The 25283-nt window shown below is 45.7% G+C and overlaps 1 protein-coding gene across 4 annotated transcripts in view; it reads right to left on the bottom strand.

Annotated features, from left to right (window-relative positions):
* FAM20B (FAM20B glycosaminoglycan xylosylkinase) overlaps window positions 1-24762 on the bottom strand; it is a 43266-nt gene extending 18504 nt beyond the window's left edge. The window contains exons 1-4 of one of the 4 annotated variants that reach the window (XM_049634033.1): window positions 24614-24762; window positions 11188-11689; window positions 5270-5356; window positions 1316-1425 (exon numbers count right to left, since the gene is read on the bottom strand). In XM_049634033.1, coding sequence (XP_049489990.1) covers window positions 1316-1425; window positions 5270-5356; window positions 11188-11564 — 574 coding nt within the window. In that variant the 5' untranslated portion in view covers window positions 11565-11689; window positions 24614-24762. Of the gene's footprint in view, window positions 1-1315; window positions 1426-5269; window positions 5357-11187; window positions 11690-13025; window positions 17874-24001; window positions 24486-24613 lie in introns of those variants that run through there. The other 3 variants (XM_049634032.1, XM_049634035.1, XM_049634034.1) reach the window with 3 other exon arrangements.
* Window positions 24763-25283: the final 521 nt, after the last annotated feature.

The raw sequence follows: 25283 nt of genomic DNA, 5'->3' as shown, positions 1-25283 counted from the left end.
AAATAAATCTCCACTGTTTAAGCCACGTGGTCCATGAGATCTTCCGGCAGCGCCACTGAGACGCTGCTCTGTGCTGAGGGTGCGTCCAGAAGCTCATTCCCCAAGTGTGCCAACCCCACGCACTGGCCCGTCTCTATGCCCTCGCTCCGTTCTTCCTTTCTGTTACTTCGCCTGATGCCCAGCGAAGACGCTGCCTGGGCGGCTCCTACCGATGCTTCAATACTCAGTCTCAGTGACAATAACCTCCTCTACAAACCTTTTTCTGGCCTCTCCCTCTCCCACCCCTCGCACCGTGTCTGAGAGTTAACCTTCTGTGAGTCTCCAGAGAGCAGAGGCTCTGGCCTATTCTTGACCTCCTCTCATCCAGCAGGAATCTGTGTTTGCCTGAGCATAAAATTGGACAGGCAAAGATGATTAGAAAATATATGAAACAAATCATGACACTGTGTGTTTTTGCTTATTTGTAAGAACAGTGTAGCTTGGCCTTCTATGTTTAAATTCTGAATGATGAATCTGTCATAAGCCCTTTAAATACTCAATTTCACCTCACTGGAAATATAAATCCATTCATTCTAGCCAAGCAAGCTGAAATTCATCTCGCAATGCTGTTTCGATAGTCATATCATAATGCAGAGCACTGTGTCATTGAAAATGTCACCACGATGAGGCTGAAACAAGAGCCCCCAGCACCTCTGAATCCCTCCCGTTCTCACTGTGCCCACAAGGAGAACTGGAGTGAGAATTTAGCTCAGATTCCTCACCCTGGAGTGAGACGACGGAGAACGGAGACCAGAGGGACCACAGCCAGTTCCATGCACAGTGAGTTATAGGCTGACCCTTTCAGAGCAGAAGGCAGCGGTGATCTTTCAGGCCCACACGCAACCCTACAAGGGCATTTCTGACCCTCTTACAGGCTTGCCTTAGGGTTTCCTCAGTTCTAAGGAGATAGTTCCCAAGAAAGGACATGTATAGGAAAAACACCGCCAAGTCAATAATACACATTCAGGCTAAAATTTAAGTTTGAGATTTACTTTGAGATCAAGCAGAAGGAAGTTATCACCTGCTTACACTATCAGTAAACTATGTCACTTCCTACTTCACAGACACAACAAAGCACACATCAGGGAAAACTTTCGCCTTCTGGCCACCTGCCGTTAGATCCATTTCCCCCAGTGACCTGAGAACAAGTTACCTGATTTGGTTTTGTGCTCCCTTGAGTTCTTCAGTTCCTGAAAGTCACAAACCAGCTTGCGCCATGATAGTTAATAACTTATTAACTACTCCTCTATTTAAATGTCCTCTATAATCTTCTTACCTACGGTTAGGAAGGTGCTCAACAGCTGCTCCGTGGCAACAGGCTTGATCTCTGTCCGCAGATTAACAAATCTGCCAACCACTAAGGGCGCTCGGCGGAAACCCAGGATCCTGGTTTGGGAGGTTGAAGAACAGAAGAGAAAAATCTCTGGGGGTGTATTTGACAAAGTAGTCTTAAAAAGATATTGTTGTTTCATAGGTAAATATATATATTTTGAAGATTTTATTTGTAAGTAATCTCTACCCCCAACATGGGATCGAACTCATGACCCCAAGATCAAGGGTCGCACGCTCTACTGACTGAGCCAGTCCAGTGCCCCTGCGGGTCAGTCTATTTTAAAGGTACATATATTTATGAGCTTAATATCAAGATGTAGGTCATTTACTTTAATATGTACTTCAGCAAAAGGGATAAGGCAAATCTGGCCAAATGTGAACAATTGCTAAATCGGGGAAATAGATAACACGCGTTCACTATACTGTTCTAATTTGTTAGAAATTTTTCATAATAAAAAATTTTAAATAAATTTTAACAAAGCATTAAAAAAATGGGCTTAAATCCATACATAGGTTCAAAGCTTTGGGTAAAACAGAACACTGGCAGGAAACTATCAGATTAATCTGAAGGATTAACCCATAGGACAACTTAAATACAGATACATGCGAAGGTAACTTCTCTCTAATGGTCTAAAGTATAACCTTATGGTTGAGCAAAATCATTTTTTAAAAAATGAAATTTACTGGCAAAAAAATACACACTCACTGAAGAAAGTTGGAGGGGCAGGACTTGGAGCACACAGAATCGTTATGATGAAGAAAATAAAGATCACCCATAATTCCACAGCCCAGAAATAACTATTGGACTTTTGGCATATGAGCATTTTTTCCTTTACACATATATAGAAAAACATATACACTCTTGTGTATATACACAACGGAGATTATACTATACCCAATTTTGTATCCTGCTTTGCATTCATCATTATATCATGAGCCTTTTCTCATGTCATTATAAAACTTTTAAAAACAGCTATGTTAGGGGAGCCTGGGGTGGCTCAGTCGGTTAAGTGTCCAACTTCAGCTCAGGTCATGATCTCACAGTTTGTGGGTTCGAGCCCTGCATCAGGCTCTGTGCCGACAGCTCGGAGCCTGGAGCCTGTTTCGGATTCTGCATCTCCCTCCCTCTCTGCCCGTCCCCCACTCGCACTCTGTCTCTGTCTCTCTCAAAAATAAATATTGAAAAGAATTTTCTTAAGTAGCTGCGTAAATAAAGAATCCACTGTTCGGGGTTGCTGACTGACTCTGTCTTAATCTTAGAAAAGCCGCAAAAGCAAGTTAATCAACTGAGGTGTCAAAATAACAAACATCGAGAGGACCTCCCAAGGCCAGAGAAGGTGGTCAAATCCTAACGTAGTAGAGAAATAGCAACCCAGAGCAGAGACATGTCGGGAGCCATGGATGGGAAAGAAGAGTTGGAAAGTACTTTTCCTCCCTACTGACCAGTGCCAGGCCAAAGAACAGCAGCCAGTTTAGCGCGGAGGGGTCACATCACAGTGGCAGTTAACAACACGGGTGGGGGTACTGGCTAGAGAATAACTTGCAGGCTTTGAGGTAGGGAAGGACTTTTAAATACAAGGCCCCCAAAGCACAAGTCATGAATTGGAACATTAGTGTATTTAATTAACACCAAAGGCAGTGATTTCTGCACAAAGACAACTTCACTTGAAGTTAACATACAGGCGGTTGTGCCGTGAAAAGGTAAGGAGACGTTCAATTTTGCTGATAACTGGGGAAAAACAAAAATAAGTAACAATGATGTACCACTTTATTTGAGTGGATTAACACAAATTAGTGTGTTGGATGCTATGAAGTACTGGTATAGATATGGGAAAATGACCTTCACACACGGCTGGTGTCCATCAGTAGGCAAACAGGAAGGGGTTTGGGAATGAAGAAAATGGAAACAAATGAGGTCTTGGAAAGACTGATTCCAGAATGTCATTTAGTGAGAAGCAGGATTTACCTAACTCTCTACTGCTAGGTCTTAAAAGAGGCAGTGAAAATTCATGGTGTTGTGAACATTTATTTAACCTTTTCCATATCACTGGATGTTTGGATTGCTACCAGTTTTTCACTACTGAAAATGCTCCAGCTAAGATCGTGGGTATATGTCTTTGAATTTCATTACTTCTCCACGGTACTTCCTAGAAACACCTTCCTAGAAATATCTTAGATAATTGCGTGAACAGGTAGTTATGTTACTCATCCAAAGAATAGGAACATTAAGGTTTCTGATACATGACAGAGTTCCTAAAAAGAAAAACTGAACCGATTTAACAATGCCACAAGCTGCATATGAATCTCAATCCATTCCTGCCAATAAAGTACTACCCTCTTAAAAAAAATACTGGCCATTTTCAGCAGAAGAAAGTAGTATCCCATGGTTTCAACTGGATTTTTTTTTTAAGTTTATTTATTTATTTTGAGAGAGAAAGAGACAGTACAAGTTGGGGAAGGGCAGAGAAAGAGGGAAAGAGAGAGAATCCCAAGCAGGCTCTGCATGGCCAGCGCAGGGCTCAATGCAGGGCTCGAACCCATGAAGCCACGAGATCACGACCTGAGCTGAGACTGAGTCGGACGCTTAACCGACTAAGCCACCCAGTGCCCTTCAACTGGATTTGCTGTTACTGGTGAGGATGACCCCCTGCCATATTTATTAGCAACCGATCATTTCTATTCAGTCAACTGTGTCCTTAGACCATTTTCTATTAGGGTTTTAGCACATATTTGGATTTGTATAAACATTTATAATATTAAGGCTATTAATGCTTGGATTACATTAGGTTCAAGTATTATCTCCTAGTTTGATTTTAAATTTTGTTTGATGTTTCCTGACATATGAGTTAACTTTATTTAGCTGAGCCTACCGAATAGCTTTTCCTTTGCGATTTTTCGATTATTGCTTTTGTGCCTAGAAAATCCTTCGTAATCCAGAAAAAGACAAAAGTCCATCTTTGTTTTCTTCTGGTTTCCTTTACACATTCGTTTAAAAAATACTGTGAATATTTCTTTTAAAGTCTGTCAATATGCCCTGAAGAGGGGCGCCTGGGTAGCTCAGTCAGTTAAGCATCCGGCTCTCAGTTTTGGCTCAAGTCATGATCTCGCGGTTAGTGGGTTTGAGCCCCGTGCCGGGCTCTGTGCTGACAGCTCAGAGTCTGGAGCCTGCTTTGGATTCTGTGTCTCCCTCTCTCTCTGCCCCTCCCCTGCTTGTGCTCTGTCCCTGTCTCTCTCAAAAGTAAACATTTAAAAAAAAAAAAAAAAGCCCTGAGGAAAGAGCTGATCAGAAGAACAAGTGAGATACAGGCAGTTCAGTTACAATACTCCTAAACTAGCTACCTGCTGAAAAAATATTAATTTTCCTAGTTAGCTTATACCTTTAGAATTTACATCTATTTTTCTTTTAGAATTATTCTGGTTATTGAAGCCATGCATTTTTTGTATGAAGGACCATAAAATTCATTATATATGTCATGCTATGTGCTTCTAGCATATGGGGATAAGTCAGTATTACCTACTTTAAACAAAAATAAGACAAAAAACCAGTACTGTCAGGTCTAATTAACAATCAATTCAATTTAGGGACTTGAGTTCCAACTCTGGTTTTCATCCTGCCCTCTTATTTACCAAGAACACCTGCGCTCATGACAACAGGAGGCATACCAGAATGAAATGATCTTAACAAGTGTGGAGTGAAGATATTTACCCTGGTATTCCTAGAACCACCCAGATTATGAGGGACTCATACAAATTTAACAGACTCTGTCGGTCAGCTATCTAAAGTAGGTACCAAGTCAAAGCCATTAGCGTTGCTCCCTTTAGAAGGAGGCCACGGGCCCTCTCCAAGATATTTTTAAAAGGAAACAAAACAAACGTAGCCCTCCATGATGGCACGTACCTGTCCAAATGAAAGGCTGCGACCTCTGCATTGTGTCTATCATAGCCAGCATACGGCTCCCCTTCTACCACATAGTCTCGGTTATACCTGCAGAGTGAATGGGAAGCACACACGGAGACGTGAATTACATCAGCACCAGAGGAGACAGCACAACAGAAACTTCAGCAGGCCTGATTCTGCTCTGCAGACACGTTCTCAGTCAAAGCTGAGAAGAGCTGTGGATTAGGACAAATCTCCGGTAGGTAGGGTAAAGATAGAGAAGGAAACTGGAATTCTCTCCCTGCCTCAGCAATTGTTCTATGAATAAAACACAGAAGAGGTTATTTCTACCCCTCTGAAATACTTCCAGTGTAGTTTAAGTAACACTACAAGGTCATTTTCTGGAAGGCAAGGACCATCTCTGTATCTCTAGCACAATGTTAAGCCTATAGTTGGTGCTTAATAAACGTTTACTAAAACGTTTACTAGACTGAACTAAAGAAATGAAGGGAAACGTACAACTAAAATGTCTCTTTACCGGAATGACTATGGCAAGGCTTGTAAGAGAAGTTTAAATTTCTTGGGGAAAAAAACGGTCTGGATGTGCCTCAGCTTTTGTTGAGGAGCAGGCAAAGGTGCATATGAAAAGCGTTGTTTGAACAACCATCCTCTTTTTCTTTTTAGGTTTATGATGACGTGTGGAGGGAATACTGGCCTGGCACGAGAGCTACATATATAGTGCTGTCATTACCTTCTGGGTAACCTTCAACAAAACCAGTCTCTTCTCTGGGTCTTAGATTCTTCATCTACAATATGTGAGGAGCCGAACCAGAAGGCAATTTCCAAGATATCATTCATCTCAAATTCCATTCTGATTATTTTACATCACATGCATGACATAAACAAAGGATAATAAAAGCTAGAGTATTTCTTTCGACGAATCATAAAAAAAGATACCATTTAACTGTTAACTAGGAAGAAAGGGACACTAAATTCACCTATAACCTCTACTGTTTGCATGCATTTCCTGAGTCAAAAGGCCTATTTATTAGGCTTTACAGGCAATAGTAAGATAGAAATGAATGGAGACTGAAGCAGAGTGGAGCTGTTCCACCGAGGACACTTGCATCGGGGAAGCGGGAAACACTGCGATAAAAAGCAGTGAACTTCAACATAAGTGACCTCGGAATCTAAAGGGAAACCATATCCACAGAACACATTTTCCAGGCAAAGTACAGAACATACACGCCAGAAGACAGCCATGCGTCACCACCTGGTTGGAGGCCAGTTTCTTCTTGGCCTGGTCAAAATACTCACGTGTAGTTCTTACGTTTCTAGCGTCAAAGCATTATTCAGGCTACTTAGGATTATGCGGCTACCTCCCAAATAAGTCTCCATTTTCATTATTATTTTTTTTATTATTTTTTTTTTTAACGTTTATTTATTTTTGAGACAGAGCATGAACGGGGGAGGGGCAGAGAGAGAGGGAGACACAGAACCGGAAGCAGGCTCCAGGCTCTGAGCCATCAGCCCAAAGTCCGACGTGGGGCTCGAACTCACGGACCGTGAGATCGTGACCTGAGCCGAAGTCGGACGCCCAAACGACTGAGCCACCCAGGCGCCCCATGAGTCTCCATTTTTAAATAGAACTGCAGTAAAAGCTAACACTCCTCAAGCACTTCTCTCCCCGCTATAGCCGCAGGCCGTCCATACAGCCGGGGGACAGTCCTGGAATACTTTCTTTGCTGGGGCCCCAGTCGGGCCTCCACACACAGGGAGGTACGTGCAGTCCACTCCTCCCAGTGAAACGTCAGAGACCTTTCCAATACATGGAAAGGCTGCTCTAAGTGAAATGTAAAACCCTAAAGGAATCCAGAAACATCGGGGGTGGCCTGGAGAGGAAGGGAGGGAAAGAAAAGGGAAAGGAGTAAGAATCACAGAGCTGCCCGCAGAGTCAGGAGGTCTGAATCCCTGGCTCACGTTTTGGCTGTGCGAAACACAGCAAGCCAGAACTCCGCGTCTCACCCGTCAAATGAGCAGTTGGACCGGGCGTTCTCCGAGGTCCCTGCCAGCACTTCCTAGGACCACTCACTCACTTCTACCCACTCCTAGGCTCCTGCCACCTTGTTGCTTTCCCACCAGAACTGCAGCCTTCGCCCAGGGAAAGCCAATTTACTTCCAGAATGGGTAGAGCTACACTGAAAAGAAAAAAAAAAAAATTACGTTTCTAACGTGAGGCAAAATGTGCAAATAAAAGCATCACTGTCTTCCCATAAATTGCATCCACCGCACATGTGTCCTATCTCTGACAGGAGGACATGGCCAACCAGGCTCCGGAAGTGCGGAAACCACAAGTGGCTGTTAAAGAAAGGTGCGTGTGTCGCCTTAGCAGCAGGGGCGCAGAGCCTCCTCTCAGCAGAGAGCGATCCATCTTAAGTCACTGACAGAGCAGCAAAATTCATAGAGTAACTGCCAATAAATCACTCCTATCCTTCTGGGGAAGGACATCAGAGTCTGACCAAGGACATTAATTTGCGCTTACACCAGGACTAAATAGCCTCTGAGGCCCCCAGGGTCAGAACAGCAATTTGCTAGGTATCTCGAGACCAGAGTCAATTTCCACAGGCACTTGAACGTACACCCACGTTCCGCAGCCTGCGACAGTGCCAGGTGTCACCAGCACAGGTTGGGTGCGTGCAGTGACCGAGAGCGGGATCCCCCAGGGCAGGTGGGGCCCAGGCACCTTGCAGGTGGGGGAGGAGAGTCCCCGGGGGCTTCGAGTGGACAGGGGCAGTTGGGGGGCGGGGACTAGTTTGGCAGGAATAAAGAGCAGGGTGCAGAGAGGAGGGCCGGACGGCCAGGGGTTGACCATTAGGCTGCGGAGGCTGCGCTTTGCCCGGTGAACAATGGGACGTCCCTGAATGTTTTCAAGCTGGGAACACCGTGCCAATATGGGCGTCTGAAGGAGGAATGACAGCAGCCTTCAGGAAGGTGAAGGGAAGGCTGCAGTGGCGGTAGAGAAAGGGGACGAAGCACAGTGACTAGGAGAGTTGGTGTGGTTATCGGCTGCCACCTCCTCCAGTCACCAGCCGGGCGGCCCCTCCCTCCACTTCTACCTTGGGGCGGCCCCTCCCTCCACTTCTACCTTGACCGAGCACCTCGGGTCTTCCTGCACAGCACCAGGACCAACGCTAACAGCGCCACTACCAGGAATACCTGCTCCTCCCACTTCCTGCTGGCGCATCTTACCCCCAATTCCCCAGTGTGGGAACGGAGGGCTGGGTACAGAGGGGACATCCTCTTATTTAGACGTGAAATGCTCACACTTCACCTCTGTACACCAATTTCATTTGTTTTTAGTCTGCCTTTTTTCCATTACTCTGCTCACACTGCTGATCACCCAGGCCACAAACCAAGAGGTCGAGGACTACATTTCAAAACTAAACTAGGGATTTCTGCTGACGGGTGCTCAGGAAGGCAGGCAAACAGAAGAGAATCACACGTGCGTGGCAGAACACCAGCCACTCTTACTCAGATCCAAACGCCAGTTACTGCGAGGTGACCTTGTCAAGTCAGTTACTCTCTCTCAGCCTCAGCTTCTTATTCTAGAAGTAAGAAGTGTAGGGACATTTGGGTGGCTCAGTCGGTTGGGCATCCACCCCTTGGTTGCAGTTCAGGTTTATGATCTCATGGTTCGTGGGTTCGAGCTCTGTTGGGCACTGTACTGACAGCATGGAGCCTGCTTGGGATCCTCTCTGTCTCTTCCTCTCTGCCCCACCCCTGCTCGCACTCTCTCTCTCAAAATAAATAAACTTAAGTGTTACTGCCCACAGTCGTGGTAAAAGCTAAAAGCATTGACAGATACAAAAGTACTTAGTGTAGAGCCTGGAGAATGGTGTGCATTCAATGGAAATTATGTCGCAGGGTCCACGGAACCATACTTTTTCCATATCACCTGCCAATCAGACTTTTCTATTCTCCAAAGGCATGCCCTATGTTTCCCTTCCTAATTGCCACATCTTCCATACATCACACTTCCCAGTTCCAGGCAAATACAGATTTCTTCCATTTCTGGGATCCCAATGTATTTGTTCTCTGGCTGTATGTTATCTATTGATGGTTGGGTCATGAAGACAGCTAGGCTAACTACTCTTATCACAGTTGAATTCTGTACATCTTTACCCCACATTTCTCCCACCGGCAAGAGACCCAAAGGTATCGGTTATAATTCTCTCAAAAGCCCTATTAAGGAATGAGAAAAATGTTTAGTACATAGAAAATTCACTGGTAACTAACTCCTGGCAAAAGAATATGAATCACCGTCATGTTAACCTATTTCAAAATCATATACTCACAGGAAACTTTTAAAAATATTAATTATACTATAGAATTGCCAAACAAATGATCTCTGTAGAGCCTTGGAGAAGTCTCCAAGGGATCATCATCTAACGACATATAATTCAGCCCACTTTTTCAGATTTTGGACTGAAGTAACTAGAATGGCCCAGTTCTCTCCTTAAAACAGGTAAAAACACACACACACACACACACACACACACACACATACACACACACAACCCAAAACAATGAGGCATCACTACACACCTATCAGAACGGCCAAAACCCCCAACACTGACAGCACCAAATGCTGGTGAGGCACCTAATGCCGCTCATTCACTGCTGGTGGGAATATAAATAGCACAGCTACTTAGGAAGGCAGTTTGGCAGTTTCTTGCAAAATTAAACATCCTCTTACCATATGATCCAGCAAACGTGCTCCTTGGTAGTTACCCAAATGAGCTGAAAACTTACTTCTACACAAAACCTGCACATGTACGTTTGTAGCAGCTTCATCCATAATTGCCAAAATGTGGAAGCAACTAAGATGTCCTCCAGTAGGTAACTGGAGAAACAAACTGTGGTACAACCGGACGATGGAATATTACTCAGTAATAAAAAGAAATGAGCTATCGAACCACAAAAAGACATGGAGGAAACTGAAATGCATTTTGCTAAGCGAGAGAATTCACCCTGAAAGGCTACAAAGGTAGGATTCCAATTATATGGCATTCTGGAAAAGGTAAAACTATGGAGACAGTAAAAAGATCAGTGGTTGCTAGGAGTCTGAGGGAGGAAGGGGAGGATGAACATGTGGAGCATGGGATTTTTAGGATGGGAAAGCCATTCTGTGTGATACCGTAATGGTGGATACTTGTCATTAGAGGTTTATCAGAATCCACAGAATGTACCACACAGAGCATGAACCTTACTGCGAACAGTGAACTTTAGCTAATAAATTCCTACTGGCTCATCAACTGCAATAAATGTACTACACTAGTGGAAGACGTTAATTATAGGGAAACTGAGGCGGGGGGGCGGGGGGACAAACCCTCTGAACTTACACCCTCGACTTTTCTGTAAACCTAAAACTGCTCCAAAAAATAAAGTTTATTAATTAAAATGAAATCAAAACAAAACCCATGTGAAAGAATCACAGCTTCAGTCCTTAGACTTCAGTCACCTGTCCAAACCCACTCCAGCTGTGGGTAATTCCTACTCCACCACACCCCTGGTGTGTGCTTGGTTATCCGGCCTCTAACCGCACACTTCTGGTGACAAGTTGCTGATTTCCCAACCAATTCATTTTGTATCTCTAACATTTGGCACACAGAACATATCTGATAAATTTAGAAATCAAGGAGAGCTCTAAGTGTAAAACGCTCAGTCTTATACAGAGCCAAAATATGTTCCTACAAATCTGCCCCAGAGAATCACAGAACACTAAGAGCTGGAAAATACTTCAGAGGTCTTGTAGTCTATTCCGCTCATGTTGTTGGAGAGAAGACTAAGAGAAGGTGATGAACAGTCTTCTATAAACTTCGAGCTACTTGAATCGACCAACTAGCACAATATAACTAACTCCTGAGAAGGAGACTTACCGCTTAGGTTTGAAGACGACTTTCTGTCCTCCTTCAAGTATCAGTAAGGCTTTCAGTTGTGTCCCTTTATAACCCACATCAGCTTTAATGATCTTCTTGGTGGCCATGGCATGCATGATCGCCCCCAGCTCTGGTGTCTCTTCTGGGTACACTTCCCGCGGAACCACCCACTGGGCTGCAATCTCCCAGGGAGACTGCAAGGTGTGGTCCAGCTTGGGCACCAGCTCTACCCGCAAGCCAGCCATCATTCTGTGAAAAGCCCTCTGGTCCTCTCGGTTTGCTGCTGATGTGTCTAAGTTGTCAATCAGGAAAACTTTGGTGAAGATAAAGATGACAAGAAGAATTGCTAACAGCACGACTCGCTGCTTTAGCTTCATGTTGACCTCTTTTCCTTCTCCCCGACCCACTCTCTCTCTCACTTCTCAAGGAGAGCCGGTTAGCAAGGAGATTCCATGATTACGCACACTGGTCCATTTCTTCACAGGAGCGCCTCCCACAATTCCTGTAAGCCCAAGTATAAAGCAAAATTAAGTCAGAAATTCTGTCCTTCCAGCCCTGAATGGTTTGCAAGCCTCAAATATATAACTCACCCTTTTATCCTTGCTATTCCTAAAGCCTGAGAAGACCCAATAATTTCAAATCGACTGGTCTGGGGAAGGACCTCACAAGTAAACACCAGGTACAATGAAAATTTTAAAGCAAATACTCCCGTCTTAAGAGGGTGCAGACCCATCTAGGAGCCATTTGAATGGCTACAAATGCCAAAACACCAAAACAATGGGAAAGAGCACAACAAAAGTAAAACACTAAGATATGTGTAACTCCTTAACTTTCATTTTTACCTTTCAAAATCCATAAAGGATTTCTGAACATCCAAAACCACCAGTATTTGGTAACTTTCCAGTCCTCATCTTCTCTAAATGTAAGTTTTATGACATGTTATAAGTCAGGAACTCCTAAAAATGCCAAAGAGGATACAGAGGAGAGCAGTAACTCCTCCGAATCCAAACCCCCAGCAAGCCTGGATGTGTCATTATCTGTTGCTCACGTAGTTAAACACAACGCCCAGGCACGTGTCTCTGCTTCATCAGTCTTCCACTAATTATTTTTCAAAATTAAAATCCCTGTAAAAGAGGGATAATGAAATCTGGACAAATTAAGTAAAGGAAAAACATATCCCTATGCCATCTGGCTATTAGTAGAACATGACCAGAAAACTAATGAAACGTGGTACTATGGCAACATTATGAAGTCTGGACCGGTCGGGCATGTAACAAAGAGATGGGCGCCACAGATATGGACAAGCACTGCTTCCGGCATGGGGCTGACCACGCTCTGGTCGATCCCCAGCGAACAGATCCCACACACAAGATTTTTGCAAGAACATACAGGCGGTCTCATTTGCATGCGGACAGGTTGCTTTCCACTCCACGGGGCCATTTAAAAACACGCGCAAGCCTGCCAGCTGGACGCCTACTGACAGCACAGCGCTGGCTAAGACAAATGTGACAAGAAGATAGCAGGGTGTGGCTTCACCCTCCAATTCATCTAACAACTCAAACCATCAATCGAAGAAATCACGCCAATACAAAAGGGCGAACGTCGGGCTGAGACCCTCCCGCTGAAACTGGAGACTGCTCTCCTAGGAACAGCTGGAAACCCCTCCAAACACAGTCGACCAGGGCAACGGCGTGTTCTGAGGGCATCACCGGCATCACCTTGCGGTGAGCCTGCCGCCAGGCAGTTCATGCTTGGTGATTAACCTCCCGTTTGCGGTTCGTTTTGGTGACGAAGAGGAAAGGGAGAGTCAAATTCAAATTCTAATTAACTCCAGCCACCTGTTTTGTTTCAGCATCCTTCTCCCAGGGAGCACGTAACACTGTCAGCTGAGGCAAAGGCAATTCAAGTGCATCCAAAATGTAATTGTGACGGTACGGAGTTTGGTGTGAAACTCAGTAAGATGGTTCTCTGTGATTACGGTGAAGAGCGAGCGCTAGTCTGAGAGCAGATTCCAGAGACCGCTGGTTCCAGCACGACCCACGCACCACACAACTCCTTCACTGATTCTCCGCTCCTCCAGTGATCTGTTCAGCGGCACCCGTCTCGGCTGCAGTGACAAAAGGGAACGTGGAAATCTGGCTGTGTCAGCGACCGCTTCCTCAGTACCTCCAGCCGCAACCACCCACGGGCCTGGCACCACTGGCACGAGGGGCAGGCGCAGAGGGGCAAGCAGGGCGGCTGTCTGCCAGGACTGACTCTGGTTAACCCCCAAACTTCTAGGGCCGCTGCTCATTTCATTTGGGTTAAGTTCCTCCCTCGTGCTGTATAAACCTATCATATCTAAACATTCAGCATAAAGGCCACGGATATTGAGGTGTGTTTGTTTTTAATCACTAAAGCAACAGGAAGTTCCAGCAGCTCCAAAATTCAGACCAAACGGTCCCATTCCACAGTCTTTGTGCGCTTTTAAAATGGGAAATCTCATTACCTTTTGAATAGGCCTCAGAAGCACCCGTTCAGCAATTCGGGGCTGCAAACAATTCACCCACTCAACCAGGAGAGGGGTTTACGTGAAGTAAACGAAGGAAGAGTTCAACTGCTAAGTTATTTCACCATTTACCTCTGCAGATCGGGAGTGAGCACGGGGTGCAAGAGGCCAAACAAGTTTCCGTGTTTGTGATCAATCACCAGCCACATCCTGGCAGAGCAGGAAAGACAGGTGCCCTTCGTTCCCACAGCCACCAACGTAACCTAGTCCTCATCCCCTTCTGCTGAATCACGGAAAGAACTGTGTTCCAGGCCTCCAGGTTCTCCAGCGCAGACCAGATGATGCGCCACAGTCACCCGCCTCATCACACACCGCTTCTGATTTCCCCACGTTCCTTAGCCAGGCATCAGAGCCGCCCTCTGCATGGGCTTCCGCGGTCTGCTCTGCCAGGCGGCACCGTTCCTCAGTTTCAACTCAGACGGACCATGACCAGGCTCTGCCCTGGTGTGGGGCTGACCTCTGCCCTGTCATTCCTCACATGGGGACTCCCTCAAAAGACCTCTTGCTCTTACCCTTTGTCCCCATTTTCTCCTGTTTAAAGCCTAATCTATCTTTCAAGGGCCATCTCCGAGGCCATTTCCAGCCCCTCTTCACACCCTACAGAAACCTCTGTCCATTAGAGCACGCCTTCACCACACTCTGCCTTGTCCAGTATCTTCTGCTACGTAGTTCTCAACTGCCCTCTCCGAAACTTGGCTCCTTGGTGATCTTAACTGTCTTTGCGATCCCTACGGTACCTCGCATAGTAAGGTGGATGCTTTATTCACCTACACTGAACAAACCACTACAAAGATCTTGGGACTGTGGCGTTAATCTCCTTTGACGTTCAGAATCACGTGAGCGTGCGGCACTTAATGCTGGCTCTCCTTTATCTGCTTATCCTCTTTGGGCAATCTACTTCTCTAACGACACGACACTCTGCTCGGTTTAGCTGGTAGTTTCAGGGTATTGTTTCTTTTTCTGAAGAAACATGGACAGTTCAGAAAGAGGTTTTCTTTAGCTGGAGAGTTGCCGTTCCTTCAGTGCACAGGGTAAGCCAAAGACATTTAAGAAATCGACAATGTAGAGATCACAGTGGAATTTCTACAAAAAAGTCTCTCCTATTCCAGAAAAATCTATGAGATGCAGGATACGGTATCATACCATCCTCTAGTGACGGCATACTTCTTAGTCTTTAAGATGATCCCCTTTACGCCTGCATGCTTGAGAGGGTAGGAGACCCAAGACAGGGTTTCCGTGCCGTATTATCTTCTTCTCTTGCTGGAAACAACGGCACACTTACCATACTCTCCGCAAACTGGGTTTCTAAGAAGATACCCCATTTCGAAGGAAATTAAACCAAACTCACTGGCTACATTCCAAATTATTCATGAAAACTTCACTTGCATTCCCAGAGGAGTCTGCCTGCTCTATTTTATGCCTTCACCTCCTCTCAGAAATGCTTCCAACAGTGTAACACTGTCCAGTTTATATTATGGTCATTTATTTTAATGGTTCTGTTATGTGGAACAGAGCCTACCTCACAGAACAAACAGACTCAAGGCAATAACATAACTCAAAAAACGTTAAATATAAAAAAGGCAATGTAAATGGTCGTCTTCACACTAAAAGCTGGCATAAGCTCTTAAATTGGAGTTCTGGAAGGTAGACCTTTATAAGAAATTTTCCTCCTGAACCCTGGTTTCATCTGCAGCTCCATCAGCTAAATGAGGCTTGCTATGGAGGCTCATTTACTTTCATTCTTCTCTCTCTCTCTCTCTCTCTCTCTCTCACACACACACACACACACACACACACACACACACACACACATCATCCTACATATGTGACAAGTGTTTTATAAGGACAAACTCAGGACTATTAAGTTGCTTGGGGGAGAAGAGATACAGATTCTGCAGAAAATGCAGAAAAAAAGGGAGGTCTTAGTATGAAGTCTTCCACTCAAGAATCTAGCTGATGTCTGGAGGGACATATGCAGAAAAACATGGCAGTGCACAGGTCTAACTCATGGTGTGATAACATTCAATTCATGCAGCTGCTGAGGAACCTGTGAACACCCGGCCCCTCACTTACTACTTTAGGAGGAACTCCCACAAGCCACCAGTGAGGTTCCAAGTCTCACTGGCAGCTGTGCACCCTAGAATCTCCCTCGGATCAACTGACATCCTTACACTATTTCTCCTCAAGTCATGGAGAAGAAATCCCAACGTTTGTGCAGAGTAACTAAAAGTGAAAGTTTCAGTGAGAACTTTTTCTTATGTTTTCAATTCAATGGTCAAATAACATTCTTTCCACATAAATGGAACGTAACATGCCTGTGAGTATAAAGTGCTCACAATGTTCAGTATGAACATTTCATGCAGAAGGCTATTAACAAAGGAGATTTCAGGCAAAGTAGGAGGAATTTATTATATACTTTATAATCATAGTTACTCACATAACCTCCCACCCTTGATCCTGAGTAGGACTTACAGGGACCGTTTTACGAACTTCTTTAGTAACTGGGTTTCAGCAAAGCTCTGAAGGTCTGGTGGGGATAAGAAGAGGTAAGACCTGAATCTACTTAAGAGTTTTTGGTTGATTATCTACAAAGACAGATACCAACAATTCCTCCCATCACAAAGTAGAATCTATTTTTTCTCCTCCCGGAACCTGGGCTGGCTCTGTAACTTGCTTTGGCCAACAGAATGCAATGGAATGACTGTGTGCCAGGTCTGGGCCCAGCCCTTAAAAGACCTGGCAGCTTCCGATTGGGACCCAGCCACCATGCAAAGAAGCTTGGGCTAGACTACTGAATGAGGAGGGACTGAGATGGAGAGGGGCCTGGCCAGCACCTACCCATTCTGGCCACCTCAGCTCAAGTGCCCGACACAGAAGTAAAGCCACCCCAGTTCTAATAGAGGTCCCAGTCAAATGGGGTCACACGTGTGATCCCAGTCTATAAACCATTTGGGCAGAACAACCAACCAGCTGAGCCCAGCTGACTTACACAATGGTGAGAAAGAACAAATCACTATTTTAAACCACTAAATTTTGGGGTGATTTGTCAAATACAACATTTTCGCATATAGTCTGCCCTTATCAACTATTTTGGAGACGTTAAAAATATTGAGGGAGAAGACACGGAAATAAATCATGTGACTAAAAACAATTCTCTCAGGAAGAGGGAAACATTAAATTAACCATTAAATATAAACACTGGAATAATCAATTGTTAGGTCATATTTGTAAATAATTACTAATCCCTTCCACAGAGCAGTAAACTCACTGTGAAATGAAATGTTACACACCATTTCTGTCTTCATGGTAGACACTTAGGAAAATAGAGAATTAAGGTCCCTTTAAGGTAGCACAAGAAAAAACGGACTCTGAACTGGACCACTTACTAAAATCCATTTACATACTTTAGAACAATGGAGACTAACCTCACACCCTCACACAACTACATATGCCCAGTTTATAAAACCTGCCATTCATACTTCAGCCAAAGCCTAAATAATAGCAAAAATCACAACCTTTTAGTACAAAAAGTATTAGAAACACACACACTTTCACCCTGAGCTAAGTCTGATATAATGTCCTTTTGTTTTTTAATGGGTAGCGGCATCAGAGCATTGGGCTACATTATTATTACCCACCCCCTAGAAATAAACGCAGTTTCTCCTGCTGGTTACTGGCAATTCTGAGGAAAATCAAGAGCATTCAGAAATCATCCCACCTAGCACTGTGTGCTTCCTTCTTTCCAGGAAGTCAAAACCACCAATACCAAAGAGCATCACGTGTTTATTACCCGGCTAAATCCTGAGTATCCCCCAGGAAACCAGCCCATTCTTGCATTGCCATGCACTGCCTACCACGAGAGCATACTCTTCTTTTTCACCTTCAAATAGCAGTCTTCCACGAAACCAAAAATATCAAACAATATTAATCAGTATCTACATCTAGTTTTCCTTTTCCTGCTAATTCTCTGCTTAAGAAATAGCTTCTTAAAGACAAATACCCTACGATTTCACTTGGATGTGGAATTTAAGAAACAAAACAAAACAAAACAAAACAAAACAAATGAATGGGGAGGGGGGACAAAAAACCCAGACTCTTAACTATAAAGAACAAACTGGTGGTTAACAGAGGGGAGGCGGGTGGGTGACACAGGTGATGGGGATTAGGAGTCCTTATCTTAAGGAGCACTGAGTAATGTATAGAATTGTTGAATCACTATATTGTATACCTGAAACTAATATAACACTGTGTTAACTACACTGGAATTAAAATAAAATAAAATAGGAAATAGCTGCTTATTCTAAATGTAAACTCTTTTGAGGCAGAAAGGTTAAGAGTTTGTGGTCTGGATTCCGACTACCTGCTTTACCACCTACTGTGGCTCTTGGGAAAGCGATTTAATGCCTAACCTCCCTGGGCCTCAGTTTTTTCATATGAAAAGTGAAGTAAGAACACTATTGCCTAACTCACAGAGTTGCTAAAAATGAACATTACCACATTCACTGTGTTAAAGTTAGTGCCTGGGCAACCCATAGTGATCACTTGTTAGTCATTACTGTAAGATCAAAAACCCAAAGATGACCTCCTGAAAGGAGAAAGAATGACAAAGAAAATAATCCTCAATGATTGTATTGTCTTCTGAGCCAAATCCTTTCCTAAGTTTGAAGAGCAGCGAAGACTATAAGCAAGTAGGTATCTTCAAAGTGGGTACCATGTGAAGTAGAAGACTGGGAGGCCATGTCACTAACTGGACCCACCTATTTCTCTTCTCTACAAAGTTCACATCTACCCCGTTCAACAATGGGAAGCATTAAGTGATTCTATTCTACAAAAAAGGTGCAAATAAAATGCCTTCACAATCCTTTTTTAAAAAAAAAATTTTTTTTAATGTTTTATTTATTTTTGAGAGAGGGAGAGACAGAGCATGAACAGGGGAGGGTCAGAGAGAGGGAGACACAGAATCTGAAACAGGCTCCAGGCTCTGAGCTGTCAGCACAGAGCCCGATGCAGGGCTTGAACTCACGGACCGCAAGATCATGACCTGAGCCGAAGTCGGCCGCTTAACCGACTGAGCCACCCAGACGCCCCTTCACAATCCTTTTTAATTTGGAAAATTAGCTCTCTGTTTTAAAGACGATAGCTTTGGGGGCACCGGGTGGCTCAGCCAGTTGAGCATGTGACTCTTAATTTTGGCTCAGGTCGTGATCCCAGGGCCATGGGATTGAGCCCTGTGTCAGGCTCAATGCTGAGCATGGAGCCTGCTTAAGATTCTCTCTTTCTCCTCCTTCTACCCTTCTCCCCCACTCATGCCCTCTCTCTAAAAATTAAGGGGAGCCTAGGTGGCTCAGTTGGTTAAGCATACGACTCGATTTTGGCTCAGGTCATGATCTCACAGTTCATGAGTTCAAGCCCCGTGTTGGGTCCTTTGCTGTGTCAGCATGAAGCCTGCTTGGAATTCTCTCTCCCTCTCTCTCTCTACCCCTTCCCCACTTACGCGCGCTCTCTCTCTCAAAATAAATAATAAACTTAAAAAAAAAAAGGATGATAGTTTTACACGTCCTAAAGCTCTTAAGATAGGCCTTAAGAGTAACTTAAAAGCTATAGGTATAGAAAATCCAATTCCCACATAGTCCAAATTACTCTGAGTATTACTTTTCCCCCCACTGTTCTCACTTCAACATTTGTTCAGATCCATAAACTCACAATCCCTTACGTGATTGTGTCCCATGAAGGAAGGTAACTAAAAGTGATCACTAGGCGTTAAGGAAATGTTAAGGTAGCCTTTCTTCTGGGCTGTAAGAGCAAAAATGAAATAGGCAATAGAGAGTGTTTGTGCCCTCCGGAAAAAATTCAATTCCTGCAAACCTGTGCCATTTAAACCTTGATCTGGGGCAACTCTTTAACCCTATTCCTTGAAAAAGGAAAAGAAAAAAAATCTTTAGCTCATACTGCTAGTGAGCTTTGTTCTAAAAAACCAACTCAGGCAGTGTTCCCTGATCCAGAAACTCTGGAAATGCCTGAGAATTTGCATTCTGTTTCAAGTGGGCCAGGTAAAACGAAACTTCCCAAGTTCTAGGTATTTATTTCACTGCTCAATTGTCAGTATATAACCACCACTGAAAGCTATATTATAGAACGTAATTCCCAGAATAGTGTGGAAATATGGAATTTCAAAGAATATAATATTATCCTTCAGATTTTCCTGTTTTCCGTCTATATTGCTCCATTCACTACAGTTCTGGAAAGGTATATTAGCTTTATGCAACAATAACACCTCACATTATTAACCTTACGCTCTGGGTGTGTCAAGCTGACGGGCCACAGATCACTCTAGAAACACCAGAACCCCAAGCAGGTCTGGGGTGAATTGAGGCTGAGTGGCTCCGGGCACGATCCCTTTGTTAAAATATGAACATAAACACACACACACACACACACTTTTGGGCATGCCTATCTCCTCTCCTATTCTGTGAGCTCCTCAAGGAAAGGGGATGTATTTTACTCTTTGTACTTCCCCATAAGCTGGCACAGTGCAGGGTGCGGGAGAGCCACTCAATAGACGCCCACCAAATAAAAGGAGTGAAGAACAAGGGAGGGAAACCTGCATGGTTATAAAAATGTCTTCAGCTCCTTGGTCTAAAGATGGCCTCTTTTACAGACACAGAGAAACTAGGTCCTGTGATGAATTCAGATACATAGCACAGTAAAACAATGCAGAAATATCAAATAGGTATGCGTATACGTATTATGCACCCAATTTTAAATTGTTGCCGCCGTGTGCCCTACTTCCACCTTTCAAGGCCACTGCTACTGCCAAGCCTGTTCCTACCATTGGCTGGGACTGGGAGCAAAGGCGATCTGCAAATGCTAAGAGGAAGACTGGAGACGGCCCAAGACACTGCCCGAGAATGACACCAGACAGGGCTGGAGCCCGATCTTCAGGTGTCACTGGCGATGCTTTCCGAAATGAGAACCGCCGCTGGTACCTTCCTATCGTTTTCTCTTTTCTGCCGAAGAACTACACAAACATAAGTGCACCTCAACAGGGTGCACGTCTGTTATCTAAACCAAGGGTAAGAAACGAGGCGTCCACAAAAGGTGTTTGGGCAGCCAACTCATGGTTCCAAAGTCCATCCACTAACGGAGAGGCGCGGCAGACCCTCGCAAAGCCCCCCCGGCTGCTTCACGTCCCATCGGGAAGCAGAGTTACCGGGGCGGCTACTCCACGGAAGACCAGAAGCCGCTAATGTAAAAGAGGGCGGCAGGGACACGAACAACAGCAAAAGCACGACCTCCCCCCTGTGAAAGAAGAGGCAGGCTATTATTAAAGGCAGAGTCAGGAATTCAAAAAGCAGAGGACGGCAAACATACATATCTCAATCGCTTCGAAGCCCGGCTCCATCACGGTCAGTAACAGATGCCAGTACCACAACCTCAAGTCAATAAAAGAAACACGAAACTATATTGTTTAAAAAGCAAACAAAGCACAGAACACATTATAAAAATTTCCCCACAGTAAGTAGAAAACAAGAATCTTCACAGGTAAGACTTATTCCCTAAACAAATAAGATAAGGGAGGCACTGCTATGTACATACGGCAGAAAGCATTGGAGGGAATGGTATGACGGACTCACCCCTGTACTTGGTTCTGTTACACGTTCCTAATTTCATATGCCCCCACCTCCGTTTATCACGTACCCAAATTAGTATCCTCCCCACCACTGGACTGTCACCTTGCCAGAAAGGACAGACCTCTAGACACACACCAAAGCTATCTCTTTTCTGTATCAGGCTCCACTTCTTATCTCATACTGGGATGACACCTGCAGCCCCAAGACTCATCAAGCCGGGTGCTAGGCCTCTCTTTCCTCTTTTGCTTTTGGGTAGGAAAGACAAAATCACAAGTCAGATCTCTGCATTATATTCTCTCCTAGAGGACTCCAGCAGTCCGGCTGGCATCAGAAGCTGGTCAGAAGCTGCCTTCAGTTGCAAAGTAAGGTCTTCCATTCCCCAGGTCTGTGCTAATGAATTCATTAGTCCTTAGGGGGTCACAGAGGCAGCTCAAGGAAGGAAAAGAGGGAGAAATAACATTGGTTTGGAATAAGGAGCTGCTGGAGAAGCACTTCCGGGAGGGACAGCTCTCCTTTCCCGTGACCCTCCGTAAGGGATGAGAAGGATGGGACAATCAGGATCAATGATAATGGTGAGGCCGTCGCCAAGAGCTCCAGTTCTTCCATTAAAGCAAAAATACTGACTACCAATCCAACTGTTCCGTTAGTCTAGCCAGAGAAGGCTGCAGGAGCAAGTCTGCGAAGCTGCACCTGACCAGGGCACCAACGGCTGCCCGGAGGCTGCAGGTGGCTACAACAGCATACAATCACAGAATCAAATCTCAAGGCCGCTCCGGCAAGTAACACCCCGTACAGATACCCATCTTCACGGCAATTTTCAACAGTAATCTGAAACACACTTTCTTGTCTTTTCCTTAACAAAAACAGGAACTCAACAATTTATACACTAGAGTATCTCCCCTTCCTTCATACTGTTTGCCATTCATTCGTTCAACCACCAAGTATTTCTTGCACATCTACTGCGCGCTGTTAGGTGCAGAGAGAAAAGTATGCCAATTATCATCACTATTACGACAAACTGTAGTGCCTCATTGTAACTATACTTCCTACCTCAATCTACAAAACCACATGGCACTTAGTCCCCGGGTGACCAGACATCAGCTTCAGAAGGCTGTCTCCTTTTTATTGTTTGCAACTGTGGCCACAGAATACAAAGAGCGGCCTCTGCTTCTATTATGAGACTGCACCAATCATCAAGAGACAACCACTGTGGCTGCTATTTTTAAAAGTTATCAGTTCAAGAGCTGCAGTATCTGACTTCAGGGTTTACACCATGGAAATGATGGTCACACCAAGTGTGGGAAGTTCAAGTCTGCCCTGCAAACAAACAAACGAACAATTTCATTTAGAAATTCAATATTCAAAAAAGATAAACAGAAGAAGCTTTAAGGGCATGTGAGAGAGCTGGATTCTACAGATGGAAATCAAGAGAATGGACTAAAAGTCAAAGAACTAGGAACTCAACATCAAATAATGAGAAGACATCTAAGATTAGATGATAGAAACAGTGATGTTTGTTCCCTAATTCAGAGTACCCAGAAAGAAAAGCAGGACATGTGTTTTCAAGTTTTCACTCTTTAACCCAATAGTAGCTATTTTCCTACTAGGTTCAGAGAAACAACAGAACAAATCAATGACACATTTTCACAAGGCACACTGAAAGAGAAGCTGTGAGCTCCGAGATTTCCTGATCATCTTTTGCCATGACCATTCTATCACCACACTTTATCGTGAGCGAGGTTGAGAATCTGAATTACTTGCTTGTGCTTTTTTATTCTCCTCTGATAAGCACTTTGAAATCTGGAAACCCTTCCCGTTGACTGATTCCATTGTATGGTTCCAGGGATCAAAGTCCAACAACTTCGTAAACTTCAGAAAAGTTATCAATTTAACACAGAACATTAATTTCAAATCTACCTTAGGCTGGCTCTGAGTCTAGGCAAATAATTTAGCATTTTTAACACCTGTACCTCAGTTTCCCAAAGACATGTCTTGCTGATAAATAATATATGTGGAAGTGCTCTAAGGCTTAGCTCAAAGGTTCTGCATAAACTCAAGGATTATAAGCACACTGAGGTCTCTAACTCAATTTTTAAAAGCAACCCCAATGAAATTTATGCATTAATTTATAACACGATAGGAAATATCAATCTTAATCACCCGATTCATGTATAAACGTATGAAGTCCTACAATTTAAAAGCTAAAAGATCCCACGTTCCTCTTCCCCTTTCAAGGTGAGAAATCAAATCTCCACAGGGAAACTGGGTGGAGAGGATACTGATACCTGGCCCTACCTAGCCTCAAAGTCGCAGTATCAAGCATCTCTAATTTTCCTAAATTACATACTCCTCACCCATCCAAGTGATAATATAGCCATTTAAAGGATTAAAATTCCATAACGACCAATCATGCCCCGTCGTCTCCACTTTCCCTCCAACATCCTTCCACCCCTTCTCTTCCTACCGGAAGACTTGCAGACAACAGAAGCCTGCTTAGAACGAAACTCTTTATCAGATCCCACAATCAAGGGCGCAGCTTGACAACTGCTCACATCCATCAAGAAAGGCAACGTTTAGGTTCGCTTTTAATCGCGGGGCCCACACACCCGGAAATGAAATCTCAAGCGCAACCCACTTTGGACTACCGTATCATTTCCTTAAGTTGTGCCCGAGTGCGAGTGCGGGGTGCACGATCCCGAGAGACCGCGGAGCCCCGGCACGGTTACCCTGCCTCCAGCCTCGGGCCTGGTGGTCACTTGCGCTTCTCGGCCACGAGGTGGGCCCGCGGGCGCGCGATCCTCCCCGGGCCGCCGCAACGGGCGCTCGGCGGGACGCGAGGGCGGCACTGGCACCAGTCTCCTCTAGGGACCGCGCCGGGGCGCGAGGGGTGGTCATTAGAAAGACCCCCGGCGGCCCCAGGTAAGGCCGCGCCTCAGGCGGGCCGAGCGGGCGCTCCTCCAGCCGCGCCCGCCCGCAGGAGTCCGCCGGGGGGGGCCAGCAAGGCGGGGCGCGCGGCCCGGGTCGGTCTCCAAGGCAGCAGTGGGGCCAGATCCGGGACCCGCCAGCGGCCGCTCGGGAACCGCTCCGGGTACCGGCGCCCGGCCCCTCGGGGAGGCGCCCCGCCCCCAAGCGGCCCCCGCCCGGCGCGCGCCACGCACCGCGCCCCGCCCGCGAGCCAGCCCGCACTTTCCCGCCCGCCGCGCCGGGGGCGGGGGTCGCGCGCCCTCCCCGCCCCCACGCCGCTCACCTGCCGAGCCCTAGGCTCGCTCCATGGCCGCCCGCGCGGTGCGGTGCGGTGCGGCCCGGCCACCCCCGCCGCCTCCCGGGAGGGGCAGCCCCACGCCGCGCTCACCACCCCCAGCCTCCGCCGCCACTGCGGCTCCCGCCCACCCCCGGCCCGGCCATTCCCTGGCCACTCTCCCCGCGCTAAGCCGGCGGTCCCACACCCACCCCCCCACCCCGCCTCCGCAGCCCCCGACTGTTGGTACCGTCCTAGCGTAACGCCTTCCCCGCGACCAATCCAAGGGCTCACTCTGAGAGGCCCCGCCCCCGCCCTCCGGTGGGCGGGCCTACCGGGCTCGCTCCGGACGGCCCCCCTTAACCCTTCCCTTCCCGGGTCGGCCCCGCTTAACTCCCTCGGCGCCGCCTCCCCTCTGTCCTCCGCCTCCCTACCGCCCGCCCCACTTGCAGAAACTGACCTCGAACTTCTCTCTTGCCTTCTCTTTTTTCTTTCCTGATTTTCACAAGCAGGTAGGAGGCCAGGCAGTGGGACTGGAGAGTTGGGGTCCTTTAGGTCCACTTCTACTTGTGAGAAGCAATTTCCCTACGCCTTTTGCCATTTGATTTGCCTCGACTGATGCTTCTATCTTAAGTGTATCCCCCTCGCCCAAAAGAGGCCAACCTTCCTACATCGAGCG

Source organism: Panthera uncia, chromosome F1 (genome assembly GCF_023721935.1).
Source record: "Panthera uncia isolate 11264 chromosome F1, Puncia_PCG_1.0, whole genome shotgun sequence".
NCBI classification, from domain to species: Eukaryota; Metazoa; Chordata; class Mammalia; order Carnivora; family Felidae; genus Panthera; species Panthera uncia.
Note: the sequence above shows the minus strand (reverse complement) of the source record. Positions and strands in the feature narration are given on the sequence as shown.